Source organism: Actinia tenebrosa, unplaced genomic scaffold, assembly GCF_029948245.1.
Source record: "Actinia tenebrosa isolate PJP-AT-01 unplaced genomic scaffold, QUT_ActTen_1.0 PGA_scaffold1__47_contigs__length_23844297, whole genome shotgun sequence".
NCBI lineage: Eukaryota > Metazoa > Cnidaria > Anthozoa > Actiniaria > Actiniidae > Actinia > Actinia tenebrosa.
The window spans coordinates 2,507,887-2,526,431 of NW_028292578.1; the positions used below are offsets into that span (position 1 = coordinate 2,507,887).

At 42.2% G+C, this 18,545-nt stretch overlaps 1 protein-coding gene and 3 non-coding genes across 4 annotated transcripts; all 4 read left to right on the forward strand.

The window, feature by feature from the left end:
• Positions 1-4,892, forward strand: LOC116296372 (small ribosomal subunit protein eS7). The gene is made up of 9 exons (XM_031704383.2): positions 1-72; positions 264-345; positions 519-590; positions 1,270-1,347; positions 1,942-2,004; positions 2,770-2,831; positions 3,011-3,121; positions 4,064-4,103; positions 4,769-4,892. The coding sequence occupies exons 2-9, from the start codon at positions 271-273 to the stop codon at positions 4,841-4,843; spliced, it is 576 nt and encodes a 191-aa protein (XP_031560243.1). The 5' UTR covers positions 1-72; positions 264-270; the 3' UTR covers positions 4,844-4,892.
• Positions 1,392-1,465, forward strand: LOC116296376 (small nucleolar RNA U31b). The gene has a single exon (XR_004197123.1). It is a non-coding gene; the product is annotated as a small nucleolar RNA U31b (small nucleolar RNA).
• On the forward strand, positions 2,396-2,476 carry LOC116296377 (small nucleolar RNA U31b). Its single transcript, XR_004197124.1, has one exon. It is a non-coding gene; the product is annotated as a small nucleolar RNA U31b (small nucleolar RNA).
• On the forward strand, positions 3,649-3,729 carry LOC116296378 (small nucleolar RNA U31b). The gene has a single exon (XR_004197125.1). It is a non-coding gene; the product is annotated as a small nucleolar RNA U31b (small nucleolar RNA).
• Positions 4,893-18,545: the final 13,653 nt, after the last annotated feature.

Consider the following 18,545-nt stretch of genomic DNA (forward strand, 5'->3'; position numbering starts at 1 on the left):
TGCGTAGAAGAATCCAAAAATAGGCATATCGCGCACTTGGTCTTCCTCTTTTCCCAGGCGCTCATAGAAGAGGTGAGAAGAACTCAAAGTCATCATAAATAAACTGTATTTTTATCACGGTCAAAAAGGCAGAATCGTAAAATAAATACGCCATGTTATAAAACAATACATATTCTTCAAATGAGTGCTTTTATTTTAGTTGGATGGTTGGATTTTCCTTGAGATTGATAAAGATAAACTTTTATTGTTGTTTCGTTCCTTAGATCAGCCATGTTTACGGCTAGCGCTAAGATAATTAAGCCACAAGGCGAAACTGCCGATGAATTCGAGCAGAGTATCTCCCAGGTAAGGGTCCTAATCATCTTCATGTAATTATATGCTCTGAATTGTTTTTATAACCATTTTTTTGCGTAACTGTAGTAAATATTCCATGATAGATCTCATTTGTAAAGTCTTATACCATTCACGTGTCTAACGGAATAATTTCATTTAAAATAAATATTATATCATTAATGTAGGCTATCCTGGAGTTGGAAATGAACTCTGATTTGAAGGCCCAACTTCGTGAGCTTTACATCTCTGCTGCAAAGGTAAGAAAATGAGTACATCACTTATCTGGTAGTTGTTGATGGAAGCCAGCTTGATAACCTTTTTGCAGATCTCTTGGGTATTTTATTAAGTTCTTCAAATAATTAAAACTCAATTTATAACGCTTTATCAAGCTTCTTAGATTTAAAAATTTGATGGAAAATAGTGGAAATGCATGGCAGAATGATATTATTACCATTCTTTGCTACATTTTCCCATGTTAAATTATATTAGCTCTTAAAAGTGGTAAAACATTTGGTTTCACTTAAAACTTTTAGGAAAAATATTTAATATCTTTTTCATAAAATGTTATAAATACAATGCTCTGTTAACTCGGTTGCAAAATAAAAAACAAAAAAACATTGAACATAGATGCTGAGACTGGGAAATGACAATTTATTCTCTGATGTATTGATTTGAGATACAAGAGTAGATGTGAAACATGTGCTAAAACCCTCCACACTCTGTATAGTATTTGTGCACACTCTGTATAGTATTAGTGCAGCAATTTATGAACAATCCTTAAGTTGTATGGCTAGTTACATCTAATAAACATATTTCACATGCACTATTTTGGTCTCTGCTTCTATGTTCTATGCTTTTGACCATACAATGATTTTGCAATTGAGTGTATTTGTTTAGTTAGTACCGGGCTTATGTCTTGAATTATTCTCAACTTAGGAAGTTGATGTTGGTGGTAAGAAGGCTATCATCATTTTCATTCCTGTTCCACAAGCACGAGCATTCCAAAAGATCCAGGTATGTTGAGCAAAGAACGTAATTTTTCTTAGGTGTGATGTGTCATTTGTGATGATAGTAATGTCGCCCCAGTCTGATGTATATATACTCTGACTGACTGACTTAATATACCTGAGATGAACTGTGTATTAGAGTATACGAGCATGTTGTCTTGTAATCTAGAATTATTCCCTAGAGAAGAGTACTCCTAGTTTTATACTTTCTTGTGTAGTGTAAAACATTGTTTGAGATGACTGGATCTGTCTAATAGAGTGCATGCACTAATCCAGTGAAACAAATAACTTTTAGTACTAAATGGTGATAAATAAGCAATAGAAAACAAAGGATTCTGTATGAAATAGTACTAATTAGTACTAATTAATGTTCACGGATTTAGTGTGCACTCTAATAGTTATGTTTTAAATTCATTCCATGCATGTCTGTAGTATCATTTCTTTTTTCTTCTTTCTTTAAAAGTCGTGTTACATTAATATACTAGAAAGCCCATATCAGGCAATGCAGAGAATGCATTATATACAGTATACTGTGTTGTTTTTCTTTTCTTTATCGTTGTAAATAACGTGATGTAACATGATTTTTCTATATTCTGTACAGATCCGCTTAGTGCGTGAGTTAGAAAAGAAGTTCAGTGGAAAGCATGTGGTTTTGGTTGCACAGGTTAGTTGAATGTATAATATCTGATTAAAAGTTCAAAAAACTAATTCAGAAAACTCATTTCATGCTTCATTTTGGAATACCAATGGTATCAATACCTTTTGACCTTAGTTTCTGTTGAGTTTAAAATTTGCTTTAAATATAATTTCAACTGATAGAGTTTAGAGTTTTCTGATGGTATCCGTAATTATATTTAAGCAAATAATATTACTAATAAAGGGTTTGCACCATCACGTGATGGCAGCACAACATTAGAGTCTTTTCTCCAGGGATACTGTTTTTTTTAAATCATGTAAGTCTAATTAGACCAAATTTGATTGTTCCTGACTCATGTCATGGCTGCCATTACCTGATGGGTGCAAACCCTCTATAGAATTCAAAGTCCTTGTGTCTCATCTGTGATGATTAAATATGTCGCCCCAGTCTGATGTATAAAAATACACTGACTGATTGACTTACTCATTCAATCTGAGATGAACTATTAAGCATGGTCCTTACTAGTGGGGCAAGCATGGTTCCCACTAACAGTGCAAGCCAAGAAAAGAAAAAAAAAATGTTCCCTTCTCTTTTTCTCTCGTTCATGCTTGTGTCACTGATTTTCATAGTTACAACAATTTTTTTTCTAGAGAGAAAGAGTTGAGTTGAGTTGCTAGTCAGAACTATGGTTTTAGACTTTTAGGTCCTGGCCTAATTAAAGACATGAATAACAATGCAAAATGTAAATTTAATTGCGTTTGGACTGAAGATTTATTTAATTTTCTTCTTTAGAGAAGAATCCTGCCCAAACCAACAAGAAAGTCAAGAAACCAAAAGCAAAAGCGACCAACAAGGTATCATGACTATTTTCAAATTTCTTTAAATTTTTTTACAAGTATAAAAATTAGAAAAAAAACAAACTCATGACAACAATTCTAATTTTTTGCTTCACATTGTCCTATAATTCTTGATTTTATTACCTTTCATGTTTATACTTGCATCTCATAAAGAATTTTTAATGTGATCTTTCCAGCCGAACACTCACATCTGTGCATGACGCCATTCTTGAGGACCTCGTCTTCCCTAGTGAAATTGTTGGCAAGAGAATCCGGGTTAAACTTGATGGCTCACGTCTTATCAAAGTGTAAGTATGAAAAGCATTTTTCATTGATGACGGCAAGATTGTGCACCATGGGATTAAAATGTGAACAAACCAAGCTGTGAGCAGATGCTAACATGCTGCAACAGTGTTTTGTTGTCTTGTTGTTTCCAATTCATGAAAGAACTATGGTCCTTTGACTGATATTGATCTTCTTTTTCATGTAACCGAAGCCGTTAACAAAGTTTTTCTGCCTATCGATCCCACAAGCCTTTGCAATATCTATTTTTAGTAATCCTGAAAATAGTTTTTTTATTTTATACTCCTTGGGCTAGCATGGATGTTGTATTTATTTCATTGCTATGATTCTAGAGTTAATTCTTTGACTTAGCATCACATGGGGTTAAAGTTTTTTTGTTTCAAAGATTTTTGCAGTCATGAATGGAGTTTTTGTTGATAAGCAATCAAGTTGACTTGAAATCATTGAATTTTAAATCTAAATGTTAAAATTTGAATTAGAATTGTTGCATTTTATTGTTAGAATTTAACATTAGAGTAAAAAGTTCACAGTCATCTGTGATGATTAAAAATGTCGCCCCAGTCTGACGTATATAAATACACTGACTGATTGACTAACTCATTCAATCTGAGATGAAGTGGATATTCTTTCATTTATATGGTCTGTTATGTGTATTAGTGTTTTCAAAAGACTGAAGTTTATGTAGTATATGTACCTGAGAAAGACTTAAAGCTGTGTGTTCATAGTGCATCTTGAGTGAAGCTTCTCATTTCTCTGAGATGTCTACAGTCCCTGCTTTTTCTCTCCCTGTATGCCACTTCAAACGCACCCCCATTATCCGCACAACCTAAACTTAAAAATCCTAACTCCACTGACTTACAAAAGACTGTTACCAGTCTAGAGATGGCTTTATCATAACTTTTTTGTTCTGTTATTGATTTGTCAATCTTCTTCATGTTATATTACAGACACCTTGACAAGGCCCAGCAAACAACTATTGAACATAAGGTAATACTTCATTTCAAAGTTGCTTTTATTCAGGGAAAAACCTTATATTGAGTAGAATATTGATATTTGAATGACAGCATGTGAAATGCGAATGTTTGCCATTATTAAAGGTGTTAGAGTGAAGTCATTAAACCCGTGAAATAGATATTAGACTAATACACTTTAGTAGACCCTAATTCTATTGTTTTCTTTTGTGTCTATTTGACTATTACGCGTTGACTAGTATTTTTTATTTCACGGGTTAAATGCGTTCATTCTATTTTGTACTTTGCTGTTGGAATTTGTTAATAATTTGATGCTGAACTAAAGGTAAAACCAAGTAAATGAGTCTCATCCAGGAACACAGTAGCATGTTATGAATTTGAAAAACTCTTTTACAAAATGGTGAACTCTGCATGTTTTACTTGCTCTTTCCTGGTTGCATTATACGACATGGATATAAAGGTACAATAGCCAATTTTCCATATTCTGGTTGAGTGATCAAACACGAGACAATCTAAGTCGATGCTCCGGGGAACAATAGCATAATCATAATTATCCTCCTGTTACCGTGAAGCCTCGAGTCCGGTTGCTTTGCGCTTGATCACTCAACCAGAATTTCAAAAGTTGGCTATTACACTTTCCTGAAAAATGTTTTAATACTATTTACATTTTTTAATTTGTAGTTGGACACATTCTCATCAGTATACAAGAAGCTAACAGGAAAGGATGTTGTATTTGAATTTCCATCTTATGACTAAGCTGTAACATGGCAAAATAAAATGATATCTTACCCTTTTGGGCTGTAAATCCATAAAAAATTACCATCATTTGAAACTATTTACTATCCTTTTTGATTGTGGCTACTGCCTCATAGAGGTGAAGCGACTATGTCATTGAGTTTTTGAAGTCTGTCCGCAACACCACAGGAAGCACAAAAGTGCTCAATCCAGAACTTCGGAATCAGTCAATAAGCTTCCAAACCAATCGGCAATAAGCCAGTCAAGTTCTTCAACAATCATAAACTTCGGAACCGATCATGACTAAATGACAAAACTTGCTATTACCGAACTGTGACCGATGTAGAACAGATGCAAATACCTGATAAATTCTGCATTCCGGACCGAAACTCCAATTTCTATCATCTAACTCAACACGCACAGTCATCATCCACTCAATTCACTTCTCAATCAAAGTAAAATTCCTTAGCAATTGCAAAACCAGAACAAAAACTGTATTTAACTAACATCGATATAAATGTTCGATTACTTATAAGCATTTGACTTTCGAGACTCTGCAGTAGTCACCTGCGATCATTGAATACCTATTTTTTCTTCTCTCAGACTTCTAAAATCAGAAATGTTTTCTTCTTGCGAGTGCTATTCTGCTTTATTTAAATCGGTGGAAGCCATTTCGATGTTAAATGTGAAGCCATTTCGATGTGAGATGTGAAGCAATTTTATAGTTAAGCCAAGTTGCACCAAATGGAAAGCCATTTCAATGTTTTCTATGAAATGGGAAGCCATTTCAATGTTCCATCAAGTGTGAAGCCATTTCAATTTTCCTTTAAATCTGAAGCCATTTTATAGATAGGCCATCGAATGGGAAGCTATTTTAATGTTACACCAAGTGGAAAGCCATTTCAATGTTATGCCATTAAATGGGAAGCCATTTGAATGTAAAGTGGGAAGCCATTCCTATGTTACCTCATGTTACTCGTATCCACCCAAAAGTCCCATCATCCTTCCCTATCCCAAGTTTGCTTGTCAAGACTACTTCACTTGCAAAAGGCAGCTACCCAAGCCGCACCCAACAGGTCATGTGAATAATGACGTCAATGACTACAAGTACCAAAAGGCTTTGCGGTTTTCTTGTATTTTGTAATGGGAATGCTAGAGTGACCACAGTAAAATCATGAAACTTTAGTAATACTAAATAGCACAATTTCATGCAAATTCCACTGTTTTCTTGTTTAACTAGCACTATTTTGTACTATTTAGTAATTTAGTGTTTCACGGATTTACTGTGGTCACTCTAAACAATTGGTGCTAAAGTAGTATAGGGAATGGGGGTTCTAGCGCAGTGACCACACGAGGATTTTCCGTTTAAAGTCACTAACCCGTGTTTGCGAAGCCCTCATTCCCTATGAGACCCCCAGGATTACCCGTGGGGGTAACAGCGCACTCGAAATATGTTACTTTACGCCAGGATTACCCGTGAGGGCAACAGCGCACTCGAAATATGTTACCCGTATAGGGAATGGGGGTTCCAGCGCAATCTCAACACGGGCAAGATCCGTATCAAAAATCCACCTACGGACGACCCCCACTCCAAGTGTGGTTGAGGGCAACAGCGCACTTAAATATGTTAGTCTATATATGGAGTGCGAAGAATGTAAGAGAACTTTTAAGAAAGAAGCGGATTTGAAAAAGCATTTGAAAATGAAGACGAAGTGTATGAGCAGTTATGATTGTGGATGTGGTAAGAAGTTTGAGACTAAGGTTAAATTGTTTTGGCATTGTCAGGACTGTGAGTACGACTACGACGACCTAAAAAGTGCTTGGTATTAGGTATAAAATATTTCCTATTATATAGATGGAATCCCAAAGCAACTTCAGCACGGTGTCAATACCCGGTAACGGTGAGATTGACGTTAGACAGTTTTGGCGTCAGTCAGAAAGGAAGGTTAAAAGGACTCTCCGAAAAGGTATAGAAGAATTAGGAGCCCTGAAAGCGAGCATAATGGTAGAAGTAAGTTTGTCAAAAGACGAGGTAATGACGACAGCAATGTTGCGATCAAAGTCGTTAGTGATATTAGAATCCACGAATCTGGATAGGTCACTCAGTGAAGCCTTAGAAGCAATAATGGAGTCGCTGTCTAACTACACGAAAGAAGGATCGGGTTGGGCAGTAGAGGAGGTTGAAGGAATAGAGATAAGTATAGCCAGGTACGTACCCATACGAGGGGGGAGTTACGTACCGCTACCAACGTGGGTAGAAAGGAAGAAGGCTATTGTAAACGTGAAGAATGAAGACAATCGATGCTTTATGTGGGCAATCAGGTCTGCACTGTATCCAGCAGAGAAGGATCCCTGTAGGACAAGTAAGTATCCCACAGATGATTTAGAGTGGGATGGTGTGGAATTTCCCATGCAGTTGATAGACATCCCCATATTTGAGGAAATAAACGATTTAGCAATTAACGTTTACGGAGTCAGAGAGCAGACGATAGTACCGTTAGTTCTGTCAAAAAGTAAAGGAGAGCGCGTACATTTATTCTACCACGGCGGACACTACTCATGGGTTAAACACATTAGCAGACTATTCTACAGACATACTAAGCACAAAGGCAAAAAGTACTTCTGCGACTGCTGCTTGCTGTCATTTACATCCTTAAATGCCCTAAAGAAACACGATGAGATCTGCCGCGGAGTCGAAGAAGTGGCACAACGGATCCAGATGCCCACCAACAAAGAGCTTTCATACGCAGACCATCAAAAGCAGATGCAGGTACCTTACGTGATATATGCAGACTTCGAAGCGTTGATAACTAAGGAAGAGCAGAAACGTGGTGCCACGAATAAGGTAGGATTACACGAGATCTGCTCCTTTGGTTACATAGTAGTCAGATCAGACGGCAAAGCAAACCCTCCTGTGATTTACCGAGGTAAGAACGCAGCTAATGAGTTTCTAGAAGCATTGCGAGAAGAGGAGGGGGAGATTAGAGAACAATTAAGACGTCCAAAGAAGATGGAATTTACCAAAGAGAACCAGGAGGCTTTTAACAAGGCAAAAAAATGCCACATTTGTCAACATACGCTTCTTCAGTTTGGAAGACGAGCCAAGAAAGCGTGGGATGAAGATGGAAAGTATCTAGGAGAAGCTCATTTTAAATGCGGGAAGTATGCTAAGAAAGGTGAGAAGCCGGGAAAGCCCTCCACGCACTGCATTCACTGCCACAAAGCATTTGTTGAGGATTTCTATGTGGATAAGGTTAGGGATCACTGCCACATCACGGGTAAATACAGAGGAGCGGCTCATTGGAAATGCAATATAAACTTCAAAGTAGATCCAGAAATGGAAATACCCGTATTCTTTCACAACCTCCGCGGTTACGACTCCCATTTGCTACTACAAGGAACAGACGGCTCCGACGTCAAATGCATACCCAACAACAAAGAGCGCTACATGTCCGTAACTGTGGGTAAGCTAAAGTTCTTAGATTCGCAGCAGTTTATGGCGGACTCCTTAGCAAACCTCGTAAAGTATAACACCAACTTTCCCATTTCCAGCCAATACGGCGCGGAAAGGAAAGGAGTGTACCCATACGAATACATGGACTCCTGGGATCGATTCAAAGAACCCCTACCACCCAAAGATCGCTTCTACAGCACCCTAAACGAGTCCGGTATAAAGGACGAGGAGTACCAGCATGCGTTAGACGTGTGGGAAAAGTACTCCTGTGAGAACATGGGGGACTACCACGACATCTACCTAAGGTCTGACGTGGTGCTGCTTGCAGATGTTTTCCAAAGCTTCAGAAAGATGGCTATGGAATATTACGGATTGGATCCCGCTAATTTCTACACGGCTCCTGGGCTCAGCTGGAGTGCTTTGTTAAAGAAAACGAATGCGCAGTTGGATCTCCTAACGGAGTACGACATGTATCGGTTTATGGAAGACGGTATCCGCGGCGGCGTATGCGGGCCCAGCCGACGTTACGCCCGCGCAAACAACCCCTTAGTAGAGCACGACCCAGAGAAACCAACCACATACATTTACTACCTGGATGCGAATAACCTTTATGGTTGGGCAATGTCACAGTACCTACCTGTGAGAGACTTCGAATGGGATCCAGTGAAGCCGATAGACTTCTACATGCAGGTAGGAAAGGAGGAAGACAAGGGTTACGTCTTAGAAGTGGATCTGGAGTACCCAGAGCGCCTGCACGACGAACACAATGAGTTCCCCTTAGCACCAGAAGCGATAGAGATACCATTTAAGCAGCTAAGTCCGCTGCAAAAGCAAATGTGCCCTGGTTACAAACCGTACAGGAAACTAACTATGAACCTGATGGATAAGAAGAAGTATGTGGTACATTACCGCAACCTGCAGTTCTACGTGCGACACGGAATGCGCGTAGAGAAGATCCACAGAGTCCTAAAATTCACGCAGGAGCCCTGGATGCGCCCCTACATTGACTTTAACACGCAAAAGCGTACCGCAGCGAAAAATGACTTCGAGAAAAACCTCTTCAAACTGATGAACAACAGCGTGTTCGGAAAGACAATGGAGAACATCCGCAAGCGCGTAAGCGTAAAAATAGTCAGCACCAAAGAGGAAGCAGAAGCATACGTGTCACAGCCAGGCTTCGTTAGATACGTAGAAATGCTGAACTTCTACGTGATTCACATGAAAAGGGCAAACCTCTTACTAAACAAGCCCGTTTACACAGGCTTTACGGTGCTGGATCTATCGAAGCTGCTTATGTATGAGTTCTACTACGATAAGCTTAAGCCAAAGTACGGAGACCGCTGTCGCCTCCTGTACACAGACACCGACTCCCTAATTCTAGAAGTGCAAACGGAAGACGTTTACGAAGACTGCCTCCCCGACATAGACGAGTACGACACCAGCGGTTACCCGAAGGAGCACTTCCTTTACTCTGCGAAGAATAAGAAGGTAATTGGGAAGATGAAAGACGAAATGTTAGGAAAACCCATAGTAGAGTACGTGGGTCTGAAACCAAAGATGTACAGCGTGCTAAAGTTAGACGGCGTAGAAAAGAAAGCTAAAGGCGTAAAAAAGTACGTGGTTAAGAAGGACATTACGCACGAGTCCTACCTCAACGTATTACGAACACGCAAGGAACAGCGGCATAAGATGAACAGCCTGCGCAGCTATGGTCATCAGATACATAACGTCACGCAGGAGAAGGTGTCACTGTCTGCATTTGACGGTAAGCGATGGATGTGTGATGACGGAGTGCATACGATAGCATTCGGACATCACACGATAAGCAGTTCTTCCATGACGAACCCACGTGTGGGGCCATCGTGAAGATAATACAAGATGGGCTGACCCTTCTTAGCTATTACGCTTCGGATCTGGTAAGTTTCCAAAGACCAATTAGGATCCGTAGCTCTTTTGGATCCTCCTTCTAATTCACCCGGTCCGTAGAGATATCGGACTGTGACATTACCTAATTTTTTTTCATGGGGGAAGACCGCCCTCGAACTTCTGACGTAGGACTTGTGTTCCACGTGTTTCTTTTTTATGGCATCCCTGGGTTTCATTCCCGTAGCCCTGGCCGCCTCGTTGTTCAAAGCCACGATGACCTGGGGGAGCCTCTGAGTCCATTCCCTGTTGCGTTTGGAGGGATCTTCCAGCTCTTTCCAATACTGGTACCCAAAGAGACGCTCTGCCAAGGTTTTATTGAATCTTTCGACGATGCTCTGACCTCTGTGGTACTCAGCTTCGGCTCTCCTAATCTTAGTGCTGTGGTCTTTCAGGGTCTTAGTAACCACGCCCATAAACTCCGTCCCCGCATCCACTTGCAGCAGCTTAGGCCATTTCAAGACGCGCTTATAAATCCTACCTAGGGCTTCTGCGACTTCTCCAGAATCCTTGCTGGTTATGGGTTCGGCGTCCTTGTATCTGCTTGCGATATCAACTACAGTCAAAGCGTATCTATAGGTCTTTCTTCTCACCTTATCGTGCGGCAAGAAAAGCAAATCCGCCTGATGAACTTCGTTGGGGGCATTTACGGTAAAGCTGGGCCTGGGAATGTACTTAGGCACGGGAAGATAGACCTGCCAGATGGTTTGTTTTTTCAACCAGTTCTTAGCCGTTTCTTCTGATACCCTGGCCGCGGTCGCGAGTTTCTTGATAGCTGATGCTCCTCTCCAATAGCCTTCAGGCCCATAGTAAATCCTCTTGAGTTTATCCTCTACGCGGCCCATTATATGAATTCCAAAACAAGATTGATCTTTCGCCCGTTGAAATCCACCGTCTTTCCGTCCACCTTAATGGTGATGTTTATGCTTTCTACCAAATTAGACAAGTCATAGCTTAAAGAAATGGGAGTGTATTCTACCAGGTCAAATGGATTACCCTTAGGTGGAAACTTGGACATTAGATTACTGGGTCCTTCATTAAAGTACGAGCTTACTAGGCTGCAGTAAACTTCGTAGTTAGCGGGAACTTTCCATTTCACGTCAAGTTGACCATTGATCGTGGTACTAGTAAGGCCCAGGAGTTCTACCAATGAACTGTCCTTTATATTGGCACTCCCATTATTTTTCTTGAACTTCATTTCATGGGGTAATCCTGTGGTAAGAGTATATCCGTGCTTTGCTAGCTCCTTAGCCAGTGTTATAGGGGTGTAATGGGAATCTGGTATTTTTGGTTTGGTGCCGGAAGTTCCGATGACAAAGCCATTAATTAAATTATACCAAGAATTGTACAAAGAGCAACTAACCAACCGAACCCTTTCCGCGCGGATGGGAGGATTCAGACAAGTGGTAAAGTTATTCTTGTCGCTTTCCAAAAAGACGATCATTATATTAGATACGCCAAAGCTACGCCTCCCGCCAGCCCTGCGACTCCTACAAAGACCAATTCATTGTCTTTTTGTTTCTTAGAAGGCTGGTAGTAATTCTTGAACTGAGGCTTTCTCATTCTAAAGTCGGGGTGCGCCTGCGCATAGAGCTTAAAGGCGTAGTCCGTGTTTTCGAAGTTCTTATCCGCCTGCATTTTGTCTTGGTAGTTCTTATCCAACCAATCCCTGTAAGCTTGTCTCTTTTCATTCCAAGCCGCCACGTCCCTTTGATATTTCTCCAGCGCTAAGTCGTGCCTCTTCCTTTCGGCGTTAGATTCTGCGTTTCTATCACCGCTAACTAATTTATCCAGATATCTACCACCATAATTAGCTCCAGTGAATGCTAAAGCTGCAATAACTCCGCCTGCGACTAAGCTAACCATTATATGTTAGGCAGGTACTTTTCCTTCTGTAGGTAATTTCTTAGCATGATAGCCCCGCATACGGCAGCGGTCATCTTAGCAAAGTTACTCAGATTTTTACTTGGGTCCTCAGTAAGGTCCTCCTTTAGGACTTTCTTACCTACCCAGCCAATACCGGCGATGATGGAGGTTGTGATAGCAGCTTCTTGGACGGCGTCAATTAATTTGGTTGACATTATATTACAAAGCGAGAAGGTTACTCCATTTCAGGGATCTTACTTTTTCTAACCTCCACAGGTGCGCGATATGTTGGGGCCTCCCACTTTACTTTTGGCTTCGTAGCCCGCCATTGTAAGTAAAGGCTGCCTGCTGCTATAGCAATTCCTATCGCGCCAATGACGTAGCCGGGATTCCAAAAGGATTCCTCTTCTTTCTCTTCCACCTTTTCCTCTTTCTTTGCTTTGTTCTTCCTGTTCATCTCCGCGAGCTTCTTTCCGGCAGCGACTCTGCCTGGAGATTTAGCCTTGGTAATCTTGGTATCTTCTACGGGTGGTTGTTCTTCGGTGCCACTCATCTTATATTAAGGGACTTGAAGGACTTGACAAGTAACTTGATGACGACTTGACAATGACTTGGCAATGACTTGACAACGACTTGACTAAGTACTTGAGGTGACTTGACAACGACTTGACAATGACTTGGCAATGACTTGACAACGACTTGACTAAGTACTTGAGGCGACTTGATCAGGTACCTCAGCAAGTGCTGCCTGGAAGACCTTTTCGACTTCTCTGTCCTTCTTGAAGTCCTTCCAAGACACCAGTACCTCCTTCAAGTCGACGTGCTGAGCTACGTGAAGTGCCGCAGAGGCGACTGCCATTAACTTACCGCACTTCAAGGACAACCAGCCGCAGGTTATCTTAAGTTCTTGAGCGATAACATAGTCCTCGCTTATGTCCTTCCGCAGTTGCTCCACGTCGTCTATGGGCAGCGCAAGTCCAAGCAATTTAGTCGCAAGTCGGATAGCGGAGTCTGCTACGGCGTCCGTGGTCTTACTTGCAAGGGCGGCCTCATACCTCTTATGGAACTTCTTGACTTCCTCTTCTGACAACTTATTAACTTGCTCATGGGTAAGTTCCTTGCCTATCATTTCTTTACACTTCCCAGAAGACACAAGGATGTTGAGTTGTTCCTTAAGGTTACTTTCGTCTAACTGCGCGGGGACTTCATCTAAGAGCTGCTCAATGTCCATATATGTTAATGGAATACGGAAACCTCAAAGAGAAGATCATCTTGGAATGTTGGTGCGTTTTTAAATGCCGCATGTATTCGTGTAACTGTTCCTTGCTTATCTCACCGCCGTAGTCGCTTAAGATGGTTTCCAGGTCACTCCGGCTCGGAGTATAAAATACGACAAGTGAGCCTATGTTTTCCCTAAAAGGCTTAGAGACACTGGTAAGCTGCTGGGAAAGCAACCAAACGCTGATATTGTCATGCCTACCACTAAAGGCAAGCTTAACGAGCTCGGAGGTGCGCTTTTTTACGTCGTCCCCACAGGCAATGTCGTCCAGTATGAGGAGTGTCTGTGTATCTTTAGGGAATTGCTTGTGCCAGAACTTAAGATGGCTGGATAACTCGTTAGGATCTAAGATATCTACAAAGAAGTCGTCATCTTTCACTCCTATGCCTTCCCAGGTGCGGTTATTCACGTAGGTGGGGCATAATAGCACGATGTAGTCGAAGCGGTATCTAAAGGGTCCTAATAGCTGCTCTACCACGAATTGGGTCTTTCCGCAGCCGGTGGGTCCTACTATCAGAGCGTTACAAGGCATGTGATCTGGGTTCATTTATATTTAAACTTATTCGCTAAAATATATGGAGCCAGTGGAAGCAGTGCAAAGAATTGTCGCCGACGCAAAAGATAAGAGAGACACCATAGAAATGCAAAGGGAGGAGATAGACCGGTTAAAAGAGCGCGTGCAGGAATTGTACGATGAAATGTGCGGTCTGAAGCGCGCAGAACGGTTTGGCGCGCTGATAACGATGGCAACGTGGGCTAAGGAGTCCGTTAAGGACTTCATGCGATATCCCCTGTAGAATGTTAACAATAAGGTTAAATCTTTGTTAAGGATGCCCGGAAACTATTTCAAAGAGTGTCTCAGAATGTTGACAATAAGGTTAAATCTTTGTTAAGGATGCCTGGAAACTATTCCAAAGAGTGTCTTAGCTTTACTATTTTGAATCCTGCAAGCGCCCTTTAAAGGGGGTCCTTATTTTTATTTATTATTATTAAATATCCTTAATTATTCTTAATAATAATAAATAAAAATAAGAATGGGATTTGAGACTCTTTGCGCAAACCCTACTTTACTATTTTAAGCCGCCTACTAACCATTACGGGCTTTCCAGGCATCCTTAACAAAGATTTAACCTTATTGTCAACATTCTGAGACACTCTTTGAAATAGTTTCCAGGCATCCTTAACAATGTCAACATTCTGAGACACTTTTTGAAATAGTTTCTGGCCGTTAAGGACTTTATGCGGTATCCCATATAAGGGTTATTAAATCCTTATTATATATGGAGTGTGAGCGGTGTAACAAGGAGTTCAGCAGCAAGCAAATGTTAAAATACCACCTGGAAAAGAAGGTGTGCGCTAAGAAGGCACGCGAAAGGCGTTGTAAGGAGTGTAATCGACTCTTTAGCAGCGCGCAAATGTTGGATTACCACGTGGATAACCGCGTTTGTCTAAAGAACGTATGTGAGCGCTGCGAGGAGGACAAGAACGACGAATGGCATCGACATCGGTGCCGCGGCAATTACGACCTGCTGAGCGTGGCTTGCGAGGAGCACGGCGACGTTGCTGCACGATGTTGCCCAAAGGAAACCCAAAGGAAGTTAACGCGCCGGAAGAAGGAAATTGACCAGCGCTTTGCGGAGTTTGACTGCGTCGAAGGCGTAAGGTGGGAAGATAGGGAATATTGGGAGGCAACCTGCGAGCGTTGCGGCTGTCAAAGAACTGACCAGCATATTTGGCAGTGCCTCTACGACGGTCAAGGCGGCTTTAAGGAGTACTTAGATTGCTTTGAGGCCTGGCATGCCGGCAATGAGGCGGCAAGGAAAGCCCGTAGAAGTTAGAAAGGACCTAAGATAGTAAAGTAGGGTTTGTGCAAAGAGTCTCAAATCCCATTCTTATTTTTATTTATTATTATTAAGAATATTCGATAATAATGAATTAAGGATATTTAATAATAATAAATAAAAATAAAGACCCCTTTTAAGGGCGCTTGCATAATCTAATAATAATAAATAAAAATAAGGACCCCTTTTAAAGGTATATGCTAGCCTACGCAGCCGCCTTCTTAGGAGGATTCCTAATCGCCCTTTCAATATATGGACTGTATTACTTGCGAACTACCTGCCGACTGCATTACCCCTTGTAAGCCGCCGCGTAAAAAATACACCTGCCTTCATTGCGACAGGGTATTCTCCGAAGGATCCTTTGTGGGGCATTGGTGCTCCGCGGATCCTAAAGCGCAGCGGGCGCTTAACTACAAAGAGGAGATGGAGTGACTGTTCTTTCAATGTCAAACTTCCATCGGCCATTTACCTTACCATAGCTGCGTAAGTGGGTGAATTCCTCGCCCTGAATTACGTACCGCACGCAATCCGGCGCCCAAAGGGAATATTCCTTGCCTTCTAAGTCTTTGAGGACTAACCGTAAACGGTCGATGTCTTCGAAGACGACGTAATTTTTTATTTCGTATGCTTTACCGTGGGCAAGATCACGCCAGTGAGTCAAGCTGAGCTTCATTATACCTATGGAATATCTTTAGGTGCGTTTTCAAAGTGTCGTAGGATTTGAACCGCTTCACGCAGCCCCTACAGGGAATACGAATGCCATCCGCGTAATTCATCAGGGCACGGCAGATAATGTCGTAATCGTTGCTAACCATCGTTAGGTAACCATTTACGTCAAGCTGTGAGATTTTTTTGGATTGCTTCGCGGATAAGACGCCGTTTCCTTTTGGGGTTTTCAACTCAATACACAACCCGCGGTATTTCTTGTGGGCGTTAAGGATTAAAAGGTCTGGCTGGCCGGCTTGGTAGCCTTTTCGCCAGCATGTTATGCGCTTGCTGTCAGAATCCTGCAGCTCGCCAAGGCCTGGTGCTATGATGAATTCAGGGTAAAACCTACGCATGTAATCGACTACCTTTGCATGCAGGTCAGCTTCATTTTCTATCTTAAAAACTAATTTATTCGGGCTGTCGAAGCGTTTGTCCATCGCATATTTACCCGTCTTTCTCAACGCGGGTAGGACTTCTTCGAGGACCCAATCTTGGAATTCTTCTGCCTTTGCCATCTTCGAGGAGAATATCAACTGATACAATCCGGATTCGTTCACATACAGGGAATGTGGGTGTGAATTGGAAGGGAGGCGATTCACCTCCATTCTAAGTTCGCTAAGCCTTACCTTGTATTTATCGCGAACGTGCACCTTAATTGCATCTTTTGGGCGTTCGTAGCCCAATGCGGCCGCTACTTCCTTTGCTTTGAAGTACAATTTATCGCCTTGCACGACTTGCAGTTTCGTACCGTTGCTTTCAAATACGCGAAGCATTGTATATTCAAGAAATATTTTAACATTGACGACTTCATTCCTCAGCCGTCCTAGTAGGCAACGCTTTTCAATTGGTTCATTTCTACGCTTAACTGCGCGTCAGACACGACGAAGACGTAGCAGTTTATCTTATCACCGTCGCCCGCGGAGGCATTCTTGGTGCGTTTGATTTCCAATGTTATGCCATCCTGCGTATTTACTAGACGGAGGCCTTGACCATGTAGGTCTTCGTCGTTAATGGTGCGCATATCAATCCACAGCGCATATTTATCCTTAAAGAATTCCTCAGGGCTAATTTGGTCGCCAAACTTGCGCATTGCCTCCCTGTACACGTCTGCGGGCTTTATTCCCTGGGAGTAGACCTTGTTTGGAACGCCGTTGATATTCACGCCGACGTTAGTAATGTTGGGGTTGTGAAAGGCCTCGGAGTCGCGCTTACCGGCTTCGTAGGGTTTGGCAAACACCAGCATCAACCCCGTAAGACTTCTTCGGGGGAGGTTAATACTTTGGTTAATAACCTCATCCGTCTTATCCAGGAAGCTAAATGTCTTATACATCACTACGTGGTCGTAAAGGAATGCCTTTCCGGCACTATATTCCATACCGGCGCTACGGGCCAGCTCTTCGCTGTACACCGTTTCGTACTGCAGCTCTAAGTTGGTGATAGAATAGGGATCCACAGTCCCGCTAATTGCGCTGTCCATTCCTCCTATGACGTTCGTAGTGTCCGCCAAGGTTACTTCAAACTGTAACTCGGATAACTGTCTGGGGTAGTACACGCCATGACTCGTAATCACTTCGAAATCCAAAGGGATAACGTACTTGCTACCATAGGCGGTCTTTACCCTTGTTGCGTCTGCTACTGCGGTTGCTCCACTGGAGTCCGTAGGCGCGGGGTTAGTATCGCTGCGAAGCTTACGAAGGATAACGCTTCCGATTCCCTGCTCTATCTTTTGTGCACGGTCGAAGGCCGTCAACCATAAATCTTTATACGTGGTGTACAGATCGTACCTATTCAAATCCAAGAGGGATTCCCCGGCAAACTTGATTCTCATCTTAGAGACGAGGTTCCTACCCACGTTATTGACGGTATGGCGCTTGTCCTTGGTGCTTGGTTGTATTGCTAGGTCAAACCTTAACGCCAGGGTGCCAGGAACCAATACTAGGTTATCCGTTAGGCGGGGAACGCCCACATACAGCGTTTCTCCAGGTTTAGCGCTGCTGGGCGTGAATGTGACCCGGTGAAAGGTGCGTTCTGCTTTCAGTCCGCCAACCTGCTTAGGTAATACGTTGGGATTTAACTTTGAGCTTATCATATATAATGGAAGTAGAAGGAACGGATTTTGACCCCCTTACCGAAGAAGGCCAAGTCGATATTAACGATGAAGAATTTGATGAATGGACTAAAAACGCGGGGGCAAAGCCTTTGCTTTACGACATGGCCTTGATAAGCAAGTATGGCAATAGGTGGAAAAGCTTCAAGGCAGCCTTGAATCGCATGTGGCAATCAAGGAACCGCGGCAGCCCCGTCCCCGAGTACTTGGAACTTCAAAACACAGACGAAGCAGCCGCGCGGGAAACCGTAGAGTGGGCAATGCAAGAGCTAACGCAGCGCTACGACAACTTTGATGCTGACGACGTAAAGCTTACGGAAAAGGGAAACAAAGTCCTCATAAGCGTCCAAGACTTAAGATTTCCCGACAAAGACCGCTGGACAAAACCGCAACCCCTCTTTGATGAGGAGGGCAACGTTAGGGGCGACGTCTCAAGATTAAAAGGCTTTCAGCAGGCTACTAGGAGCATGTTAGAAAGGTTGCAAACCCTGAATGAAAAGGTTGCGCTAGAAAGGCGCGCTATCGAACTGCAAAAGGCGCTGGAA

Bases quoted from the DNA above. Each gene is read 5' to 3' on its own strand.
- LOC116296372 (XM_031704383.2), top strand. From the start codon at position 271: ATGTTTACGGCTAGCGCTAAGATAATTAAGCCACAAGGCGAAACTGCC. The intron at 591-1,269 runs GTAAGAAAATGA...TTCTCAACTTAG, and splicing joins TTTACATCTCTGCTGCAAAG to GAAGTTGATGTTGGTGGTAA. The intron at 2,005-2,769 runs GTTAGTTGAATG...TTTCTTCTTTAG, and splicing joins ATGTGGTTTTGGTTGCACAG to AGAAGAATCCTGCCCAAACC.